Source organism: Bos grunniens, chromosome 7, assembly GCF_055505025.1.
Source record: "Bos grunniens cultivar Pamir isolate PY7600 chromosome 7, Bosgru_T2T1.0, whole genome shotgun sequence".
Lineage (NCBI taxonomy): Eukaryota > Metazoa > Chordata > Mammalia > Artiodactyla > Bovidae > Bos > Bos grunniens.
The window spans coordinates 62,946,601-62,958,687 of record NC_141171.1 but is presented as its reverse complement, the minus strand read 5'-3'; the positions used below and the strand labels follow the sequence as shown (position 1 = coordinate 62,958,687).

Genomic DNA, 12,087 nt, shown 5'->3' with positions numbered 1-12,087 from the left:
CAAGCCAAGTATTAAGCATTTAGTTTGTGATAGGTAGGCACTAGAAAGAAGACAATAAAGGCACATTCAGCTCGCTATTCTACAGTGATTCTGAGAAAGTTACTCTTAGAGTTTTATCTTTTGTCAAGTATCATGCCAAGCCAATCTTAGTACAAGGCAGGTATTTGTAAAGGAGAGACTGTGCTAATATTATTACATTTTGTTGATCTGAAATATTAAACAGAGATGACCTAAAAGACAAGTACAGTTTAGCACACCCCTTTTTTTCCTCAGCTTTAAAATAATTCTCCCAACCCAGAGACCATCTCTCCATTCAAAGCACGAAATCATGACTATAAAGTAAAAAGTGTATGGAGGGGGAAAAAGTCAAATATGAACAGGAAAAAATAAGACAAAAGTAACTGGGTTTTAGTAAGTCATTGCCTATGGAAGTATATAAAAAGAATAGTTTCTTTCTGAATGATTTACCTTTCTTCAGAAAGAATATTTTTGGGAAAGAGAAGGTTAGTATTACCTATCCTAGTAAATGAAAGACTGCCCCAAGTCTTTTTTAGAAGTGGTGCTTACGTATCAAATAATCACTTTGCTAAACTCAGTTTTTCCCACATTAGATATATTTCTACCTCATTTAAAGTGTACCATGCTCAACATGTCATTTAGCCAGACTACGTAAGGGACAGAAAAAAAAAATGGACATACCACAGTGCATTTCAGAGCAGTTTTTAAATCCAGACTATTCCGTATTTTGATGGTTCGATCTTCCCATATTGGATCCATTATATTTTCAGCACTAACAACAGTTACAATGAGATGAGTAAATTAAATCCCAAAGAGTGCATCTTTGCTACTTAGTATATTGGACCCAGATAAAATACCTACCCAATGTGATTTCTGCACACATTAAACAAAAGTACAATGTTCTTAAAAAAAAATTTTTTTTCAAAGCAAGTTAAATAGCCAAGTTCTACTTTCAAGACAAACACACCAACTGACTTGAGCAGCCTGCAAATAAGTTTGAAAAACGATGCAATACACACCTTCACTGTTGGAATTAGACTCGACATGTACAACATGAACCACAAAGAGTCTAAGACAAAACCCTGAATGATTTTACGCCTGGAGGTAAGGCTGTCGAAGTGGATCCCTGTCTCATTGTCTGGGTCAGTCCAAACTCAGTTTACCTAGAATGTTTCAAATCACTGCAAGCAATGTAAATTAACTAGTGTCATTCTGGGTGAAGTACACTTGGAAAGTACAGTGACTGCTCACTTTCTAAGTGTTCAGACATACTAAAGTGCTTCCAAACCACACATTATCTGGTCCTCTCCCAGGACAAGCCATTTCCAGAGACCTCATTCTCAAAACTGACTGACCCAGGGAACATGGGACATGACGAATTACCTTGCAACCAAAGTTGTGAATGCCCTAAGGCCCTGCTTGGAAACTGGCCCATAGACAACTGGGGATGAACAGGACTATTTGATATCCAATTCATAGCTAAGTCAACATTAATGAAAAAGCAGTTAATCTACAACATTCCAAAATGAGTGATAACATTATCAAATAAATGCTCAGTCACTGTACCCTATTTACATAATTTATCTTAGACTTTCTTTTTGGGGGGGGTGGGAGGGGACAAGATTCATTCACTGAGATGGGCCAATCTCAAGATTTCCCCTCAACCTTGCCAAAGTAAATGACTTCTGCATCACTGGAAGTCAGCTCCAAAGGACTTGCCCTTCAAGCTTTCCCCATTTAACTCATGTAAATATTTGCACAAAAGATCTGCCCTTTGTCTTAAAAGTTGCCTGACTTGATGTTTAGGCAGAAGAGCAAATCCCATGTATGATACTTCTGCAAGTAATTTTACATTTCCTTTTTTCCGAAAAGGTAACTGCCAACTTACATGTGTGATACAGTGGAGATAAAAGTTGATTACTAAGGGACCTTCCCTGGAGGTGTCCAGTGATCAAGACTCTGCTTCCATTGCAGGTGGCACGGGCTTGATCCCTGGTCGGGAACTGAGTTTCTGCATGCCTTGTGGCACCGCCAACAAAAACAAAGTTATTAACTTTCAGTGACTCTAGGGGTTGTTACCTGAAACCTCACACTCTGGTCATTACACTTTATTCAAAAAGTTCTCTTTTAACTCCAAAGAATAGAAAGGCACTGTGTAGTTCTTAGGTCACAATGCCAACACTGACTGTAGAGTCTGTTACAGGTAAGACAAATGCAAATTACAATTCTGACTGTAATTACAGTACTTTTTGGGAGATGTAAAAATTATGCTGGATTGGGCAGTGTTAGCTAAGCTGCTAAATGCTTCATCATCCATGATGGAAGAGGTTCAAAATAATTCATAGTTCCCTGTAGGAGACTGCAAAAATCACAAGCCCACACAGCAGTAACTGACAACTAGCCAAAGTAGAAGACATTTCTCAGTAGCCTGGGGACATCTTAAACAATGAACGGGCCTGGAAAACTGGGTCAGGATTACTCACAAAGCTCCTCATCCTTTCCTGGAAGAAAATGTGATAGTATGTCTTTTATATGGAAATTTCTTTGTATATATGTATAAACTTGGTATGGCCTTAATGCTGCAGTTAAGGATTTGTTTGGCTACCACCTTAAGCAGCGTGTTAAGCAATCGCCTCCTTATGGTATATTTTTACTTCTCCCTGGACTCTTAACCTTGAACAACCAATTCCCCTTTGTCCCTTATTCAACCCTGTTTTTTGCATGAAGTCATAAATGTTATGGCAGTTATTTTTTGGCTTGTAAAAAAAAATCTATTTCTGCAGTTTGAAGATGGAATGTAAACTTTCTGTGATACATGTATATATAAAAATATATTTATTGAACCATCCATATACACACATCCATGCTGATTCCAATGGAAAAAAATTAAAAGTTTTCTGAAATTTTCCCTGTGGTTAATTCATAGTTGTTACTACTTAACCAACTTGATATTAGGAGCACTTTTGAAATCTTGCAATTACCCGAGAGAAACCTACGTATCATCTGGAAAACATCATTTCACTTAAGACAAGGCTTTATGCTGTTCATTCAAGATATATTTATTGATAGGTGCTATGGGATACAAAGATGACTGAAACACAGATCCTGCCCATAAGGAGCTTACAGTCTAGCAGGGAAGACAGAACACGTACATGGGATACATGGTCAGAGCTAGGTTTCAGTAAGATGAATCTAACATTGTGTAGAAAGTAGACTGGAAGTAGAAAGAGGTAAAGAAAGCTGAGAGGCCACTGAAAGGAAGTGAGGAGGAAGGATGTGAAAGACTGCTGAGGTAGAACTGACAGGAATTAGCTGGAGACAGGATGTAAGGAGTAAGGAGACAGGAAGCAGGTGACTAGGGTGGCTTTGACTTGTAGCACGGGTGATGGCAAACTGCGAACGGAGTAGGTGTACAGGAAGAAATGGTGTACAATGAAACTTGGCACATACAGCTCCTGCGCGTCAACACAAAATGCCCAGGATATACTGGGCGCAATCAGAAAGAAACAGGTAATTGCCCAGACCAGGGATGGAAGTACTTCAAAATGACCAGTGACTTCTCCCTCTTCTGCCCACCCCTCAGTTTCACACTAATCCCCTCCGATATGAAATGCATGATGCCTATAATTTACTGAATTATGGCCAATCCCTAGGCATGCCTCCCTCATAAGCATGAAAACAGGAATACATTATTCAACTGAGTGAGTCCTCATTTAAGGGTGCTTTCATTTTCATGTACCTCCAGGAGGAATGGATTAATCCTCCAGTCCTTGTCCTCCAGGAGATTATGGTATGTTCTAGTTCTAGGTTGAAGGCATAAGTTATAAGCTAAGAGAAAGGTATTAAATATTCTAGGAACACATTTCAAAATGAAGATTGGGATAGAATTTCCAACAGGAGGGACAATGTGGAAGAAAAGCAGATGCAAATAAATTTGCTCCTTACTTCAAATTCTGGACAGACCAACCCCCACAGGGTAATGAATTAACCTCTCCTAAGACATCTTAAGACATCTTTTCTCTTAAGGAGGAAAAAAAAGCTCTTGAACAAGGTCTTGGAAAAAAGGTTTTGATGGTAAGAGACGGGAGGTGGGGGGGGAGGGGAGGCAGGGAGAATGCAGATGCAAGTCTATCTTCAGGAGAGTGAAGGCACTTGAAGCCACGGAATCAGTAATACCTAGCTTGTCAGCAAACCATACACATCCTTCCGTGAAGAATAGGAAAAACCACTGGAAAGGCAGATTAGGACCCTGATTCAAACATGGTGCTGCCAGGCACTGAACAGGGTATATGGCTAAGACCAAATTGCTGCCCCTTAGGAGCTTACAGTTGTAACAATACAAGGTGGGGAAAGCACCACAATGTACAGAATGCAAACTGCTGACGGGTTTAGGAGAAAATTACAGCTGAGTTTCAGCTATTAACACATTAGGATACCCAATAGCTTTCTGACGGCTAGTAGTAAACCCATCCCTGAGGGGAACACAAGTTAATGTCCTTATTGACAAAAGGCCCTGGAACGGGGCATTAAAACAGTTGGAAGAAAACAAAAAACGTGGGTATGAAAACTGAGCTAATGAAGCAACTGGATAAGCACACAGTGTGGCTCCTTCCCTTTCCTCCCCACATCCTACCTTTTCAACAGCTTTGGCTTACTAAAGCAAACACACGGCAGGACTGGAAACTCCTGAATGTGCTGTACTAGTCATCTGAGTCATCCACCTTTTGAAAATTGCAAGGGTTATACAAATCACCTTAGTCCTTTCCAGCACTGATATTCTAAGAAATCTAGGAGTCTCCTCCTGTTTCTTGTGATAATCATCAGTACGGGGGGGGGGGGGGGGGGGGAACTTTATAGAAATAGTTTCTCACTTAAAATTATGACTTTCTTTTATATAAACCATAAATTATTCATATTCCATCAGCTAAATTCCACCCCTATCCCACTCTTCTTGAAAACCAATGTAGATACCTATGCAAATTTATTTTTAACACAATGTATGTTCTACATAGTCTACTTAAATTGTACACTGAATCTTTAAATGAAGTCCCTTCTTCCTTAATTCCTTACGTCTTCATTTAAAAGGGCCAAATCATTGTACATACACTCCTCATAAAAAATTTAAGAATCTAAACCAAACCCAAACAGGTGACAACAAAACTTAGGGAGAGTATCAGTAACCAAAGTGGTTAATTACAGCAATAGTTAAAACTATATCCATATTAAATGATATAATCATCCCTCTAATTACTACCAAAAATACAGGAAAACTTCCCACAAGTGGGTTTCTGAAAAATAAATACTTGCTAAAGTACTTCAATAGTGAATTTTTGGGTAAGCATCACTTACTTAAAAAAAAAAAAAACACACAAAGACACACTGAATGGATACAAGTCCCTTAGGAATCTGTGACATTGGACACATTTCAAAGTAATAACCCTGCATAGATTTCTGTAACTGACCAGGTCACATGGTTTATGGAAGTAACAAGAGAACTGATTTCCAATACTATATTCTTCTCACTGGGGGTTACCAGGTTTGAGTGGAAACTGAAGAGGAGAGACTTCGAAAGTCATGCAATCAAAAGACAACAACTTTGATTCTAAGCCAATACATAAGCATGATCAAAAGTAAAACTGGTTAAGGGTTGTAGGCCACCTTTAATCAACCTTTCACTCATTCAGGCCATTATTAAAGACTGCTGCATGAACGCATGAGCAAAGCAATCTAATTTCAGCATCATTCAGAGTTAGATACATATCCACTAAAAATAATAAAAATCAAAGTTTTATCTCACATGTGCCACTGTATCTTTAATTCAGTCTAGTAAGTTCACAAGCCCATCTATGGTCCCCAGAACCTTGATATTACAGTAAACACAAATTCCAAAAGGTATTACTACCCTAAAACCAGAAGTCCTCATTTAATGACCTAGTACAACATGACAAGCAACTTTAACCTACAACCCATCCCACATAAAGTATTGCTAAGTTTCTAACACATGCTTTAAGGTTTCTAACATTTGCAAAAGACTACCCCTAATTGTCCACTGCCAATGTGTGGTACATTAGGCACTTAGCTAGAACTCCATATTCAAATAAATGTTGAAGTTGCTTCTTTTACAAGATTCAAAATTGCTCAACTACAAGTTCAACAACTGTGTAATCTGTATACAGCTCCTACAGAGATTCTTTTAAGTAGCACAAAAATAAAGCTTTAATATAAAAATTATTTTTATAGATCAGTAGATTTGACAAATGCAAACAACTTACCTAAAATAAGCCACAAGAGAAACAATGGACTACAAATTTAAACTTCATAGAAAGAAATTTTCATATATTCTAACAAACGGTATCTATAAAGTGCCACGTTCTCCACTAAATCACTAACTCTACCAGGTTTCTCAAATAAAGGGATGAAGAAAAGTATCAGAGGATGGCAGTTATAAGCAAAAAACACAACTCAACTAACCTGGATGATGCTAAAAATATTGTCTTCCACATCCAGATTAAATTGTACTAAATGTATTACCAAACCAGATGAGAAAATAATCTAGTAATTCAATAGCAATGTGTTACAATACAGTCTGCAAATAAAAAGAAGCCCTACAAAATTAATGTTTAACTACTTTACCCTCATGGGAATAGAAAATGGTAATGCTAGTCTTGACCTGAAAGTTTTGCAGACTCAAGTCTCTACACTGTAGTTATTTCATGCCCTATTCCCTTAATGGTATTCAAATGTAAATACAGGTAGGCACTATGGTTCTAGAAAAAAAGCATCAGTTTTGGAGGCCAATCTGCTCCTACTACATGGAGGTTCGTGATGTACTTTCTTCACCTACTACTTTGGGAGGGGAATAACACCTAATTCACAGGGTATAGCTGTGAAAAATTTAGTTGTCTAACCTAAAACTAAAGTGCAATTCAACTAACATGGTGGTAGTAACCTACTGATCCAAAACCAAACAATTATTCTTGCATTATCCATTTCACCACTTCGCAGCAATAACTCAAAATGTTGAGAACACAGGAAAACACAAAATGGCCCTCAATATAAAGCAAACAAAAGTATTTTTGTACAGTCAAAGGTCTATTTATTTTCAACAGGTCTTAAAAGACTGAGATCTACTGAACCAAACTAGTGTACCTTAGCTAAAATGTTCATGTGTGAAGGGTTTTAAGCTCAGGAGAAAAGAATTACATGTTGGGCCATTCCAACAGACAAAAAATTAAGTTGAATGTGATGAGGTGATGCTCCCTACAGAAAATCTTGCCCTCATCTATTTTATTTTCACTAACTGTGAAATATGTGAATAAATGTGTACCTAGGGTAACATGTTTATTACATCAGCAGTAAATGTTATCAGTGATAGCTAGATACTTAAGAGTGTTAACCAGGGTGCTGAATCCTATTTATAAAGTCCAATGCAAGTCAAACCACCACAATATCCCAATTATGGTAACTTGAAATTACTGAAGCAACCTTTTGTGAAATTATGCAGGAATTCCCTGCAATAAATTACAAGCAGCATATAGTATATTGCTACCTCTCCAAATTAAAACACAATACACACACAATTGGTACAAATAAAGTAAAGTTGGGATTAATTACTTAACAGTAGTTGTTACTATAATTCCTGAGAGATTTCTAGTTGCTATTTTTCTGAGACTCTATTTCAAACGAATGAGTCTTCACTCCAGTTGTCCTACTCCACCATTCTACCCACCATGAATTACAGGAGTAAGGACTCCCTGTGTTCTCAGTGGGGTTGCTTCATTTTCCAAGAGCATTTTGGCATCACTGGCCCCCATTCACCAAACACCAGATGCAGGGCATGCATCTCCCTCCACCCGCCTCCCCACCAAAAAACCCCACAAATTTGTGCATGTCCTCTAGGATATAACAATAGCCCCAAGTTGAGAAACACTGTATTTAGTTAGTGCCCTTAAAGCTCTGCTCTGAGGAGGAAAAACATTTAGAAATGTATGGTTTAGTATTCACTTATGAAAAATGATTTCTAGGTTATCTATATTTTATCACCTAATAGTTACTGCAACTTAATTTTTTTTCCTCAAAAATAACTCAGGCTAAATTTTCTTTTCTACTACAAGCTTAATATAAGCTACAAAAGTACAAGCTGAATTTCTTCTAATTCTGGGCCAAATGAAGTGGTTACCAACTAGTTGTTTAAACTGACCCAAAAACCAGCTATGGGATTCAGTTATGTAAGTTTTTTTATGTTGTTATATATGAAGGAGATGTTGCCAATTTTCAAATATTTGCGGTACTAAGGACCAACTGATAACATCAAAAACTTCATTTAACATTACGCCCTTCAGTAAACCTAGTTTCCCAGTACAGCAAAACATTCCTATTCCTACTAATATACTAGCCTCAAACAATAGTCTTAAAGATGAACACTGTTAAAAAAAAAAAAAAGTTTAAGTTGACAACCTCATTGCCCTTCAATTGGTAGTGACAAGTTATCACACAAAGGCTTGCTACACAAATGTGTGAACAAAGCCTTCACCCATCTCACACACAGCACTCAACACACACCATGCAAAACGAGTATTAGTCTATATCGCCAGATCTTCCAGAAACGTTTTAATAAAAATTGGCCATTTCCAAGAAATACCCACTGCATGCCCACCAGGGAAAGGGAACCATAACAAAACAGAAAATTTACCATATGGCTATGATTAAAAGAAAAAAAAAAAAAAAACCTAGCACTCACTCAAGCACACCATCAAAGTTCAACATTAATGTCACATTCTTTCTTATGGGCTATGATTAGGATTCTGAATAGACACTGAAATAAAACTTAATACAAATGCTGAACTATTCAGGTCAAAGGACTCTACAGAAGCATCTGTACTCAAAGGCATTCCAGTTTGAAACTCAATTTCAGAATAAGGCATAACAAATGAACACAAGACATACAGAGTAAAAAATGGGGTCATAATTCCCAACATACTCTGAACCTGATAGAACAAATCTAGGGGTCTTTTTTTTTTTTATTATTATTTTCTTTAAACAATTGCCAAGACTGGAATCAAAGATAAATAGAAGGCACAACAGTTTTGCTCTGGTTTTGTGTTACTTAGATTTGGAAATTTTTTTTGTTCTTTTTTCTTTTTTTACAAATACAAATTAAACATGAAAAAAACTCTACTTCAAAAAAAAACAGTTCAAGAAAAGCTTATCAGTTGCATTCTAGACATTTAAACCTATCTCACAACTTAAATTCCAATGTCAAAAACAGTAGATTTTAGAACTGTTTTGTGATCATGTTTTAAAAGAAAACTCGAACACCTTTTATTCAGTTTTTAACCACATCAACGAGAATCAAAATTGTCAATTTTTCCAATGGCAATTTCTCCACACCAGAAGATAGTCATGACTCTCAAAGAGGAAAACAATTTGGGTTTCTCCGGTCTTCAAAATGTTTATCAAATCCTGTAGTTCTCACAGGCTTTTGAAATACATAGAAAGTAAGTAAGAAATAGTCCAATGAATGAAACATACCAAATGTCAGTAAGAAGCAAGACACATTCCTTTGGGGAAACTGTTAAAAAAAAAAAATCCAGTCTGTATATGCAAATAAAGCAAAGAAATTCAGTCTTTTTTTTCTTCTTTAAAAATCCATTTTTCCTAAAATATTCCACAAAATTGGAAGTGACGGACTAAAAGGTGGGGGGCAGGGGAGAGAAGGAGCACACACCATTAACACAAAAAGTAAAATTGTACAAACTTAAGCAGTTTATGATAGACTAGGATCATATTCCAAGATACCAAGGTTGGCTGAAGAAATTCATCATTCTGTGGGAGCTAGTTTGTACTGCTGCCTGAAGACTGGTGAAGAGCAATTCACTGCCTTGGAGCAATGCTCCTGCCCACTCCAAATCCTGGTTTCTGCACCATGCCTCCACGAGGTGGGCCTCTCATGCCACCACCCAGCCCACCTCGAGGGCCTCCAGGTCCCCGCAGGCGGTTATCCCGGCGGTCCCCTTCACGGGCAGCTCGAGTCTTCTTTTCTTCCACGTTCAGACGGACCTCTCCTCTGAACATGATGGGCTGTAAGAATCAAGGTGAACAGATTTACAGAGTGCTTATGAACTACTCTCAAAAGAGTAGCAAAAGAGCTTATGAGCTAGCTCTCAAAGATAAAAGAAAGCTAGAAAAAGAAAAACAAAGAATCAGCAGCTTACAAATCAGCTGCCTTCTCACAGTTCACTTTTTGTCTCAAACTCAGAACACATAATTTTTCCATTAACAGATACATGAAAAAGTGATTAGGTATTCAAGTTAGTTCAAAAGTTTAAAAGTCCACTTGTACACAGCAGTACAAGTAACTCTTATTAAAGTAAACCTTACCTTCTCATAGAATTATGTAAGTGGGATATAAATAAAAATTGCCACCTTTTCCAGGGGCTGGGAGACTTAGAATAAAATCCCATCATCATGTAATGTGGAAAGATTTTGCTGTACATGTTTATGCAGAGTACACATACATCTCAAAAACATCATGAATTTCATTTCAATATAACCTTAAGAAAATGCAATTTGCCTTAACAGAATTTGGGAAAATACTAAAATAACAATACTAGATCTTAGTGCAGGGGGAAAAAGTCTTGGGTCTTCTTTTTTGCCAAAAGAACTATAGTAAACAAAGGGTTACTCAAGATTTCAATCAACTCAATTTATGTTCCTTGTTGGCACTCTGTGGTTTTCTAACAGAAGTATTTTTTCAAAAGAAATACCTAACAGTTCTTACTATGCAGAAGTGTTCTATATACTTCACTTTTATTATCTCTTTTAATCTTCACAACAACCCTTCAAGGGTTATTATCACAACTATTTTATATAGACCAGCAAACTGGTACTAGGGAGGTTAAAGAACACATACTACACAGGTCACAAGTCTAGTGAGTGACAGAAGAGCAATGTAAACCCAGGCATACTGACAGCAAAGTATAAGCACTCAGTCTACACAGCATGGACAGACACGAGTTATATTCTACAAGCTATTTCTGTACACAAAAAACTGCTGAAGGGAATAAGGTAAACTTCTACCCAGACAGTGAGGTGAGGCTAAGCGTTAGTCGCTCAGTCATGTCCAACTCATTTCTTGCTCAGTTATGTCCAACTCTTTGCAACCCCATAGACTGTAGCCCACCAGGCTCCTCTGTCCATGGAATTCTCCAGGCAAGAACACTGGAGTGGGTTGCCATTCCCTTCTCCAGGGGATCTTCCTGACCCAGGGATTGAACCTGGATCTAAAACCTTGCAGGCAGTTTCTTTACTGTCTGAGCCACCTAAAGCAAGCTACATTTGAAGCTCCCAAAGTACACAGACATGATCTGAAAGTGCATGTGAGGAAACCTGCACAGGGGTTGGGCAGGGAAGTCCCTTTTGAGCTCTGATTCTAATTTAAATTTTATATTCTGATTAAACATATATTTGTACATATATAAATATCTTAACACATCCAATATTACAAATATTTTATACACTATATAAATCATACACATTAATATGAAGTGCTATTCCTGGCAACGTTCTACATACAGTGAGAAAAACAGAAGTATTTTAATCCTGAAAGATAAGAGGTTGTGACTGCAGATATTTTAAAAGGTAGTTATAGAAGACATCTCTAAGGAGGTATCAAAAGGACAGAAGCAATCTGAATGAAAAAAGGTACCAGACATACACCCCTTTCTGAGGAACTTTACTTCAACAATTCTTATGCCTAAAGATATCATGACTCACCCACATGCAATGAAACACCAAAGCCCTCCTCTTGGATAATTAACTAGGAAGCAATCAGCTCTGACCTTGTTTGGCCCCACTGGGATTATCACACCATTGAAAATACAAATTCAAGGCTGCACCAAAAAGTGTGACCACTGAACTATCACATGCTTAATGGTGAATTTACAACAAGGCCTTTAGGACATTTCTGGGTTCAGTATTCCTGTGTTCTGGGTGAGATAAGCCATTATTTTCTCCACATTTCTCAATGTTTTGCAGGAGATGCTTCACAAAAAGTGGTCAAACAGTTTG

At 37.5% G+C, this 12,087-nt stretch overlaps 1 protein-coding gene across 5 annotated transcripts in view; it reads right to left on the bottom strand.

Annotated features, from left to right (window-relative positions):
• Window positions 1–3,052: 3,052 nt before the first annotated feature.
• G3BP1 (G3BP stress granule assembly factor 1) overlaps window positions 3,053–12,087 on the bottom strand; it is a 101,210-nt gene continuing 92,175 nt past the window's right edge. For all 5 annotated transcript variants that reach the window (XM_086412530.1, XM_086412528.1, XM_086412529.1 and 2 more), the window contains one exon: window positions 3,053–10,098. In XM_086412530.1, the coding sequence (XP_086268656.1) occupies window positions 9,892–10,098 (207 nt within the window). In that variant the 3' untranslated portion in view covers window positions 3,053–9,891. The remainder of the gene's footprint in view (window positions 10,099–12,087) is intronic.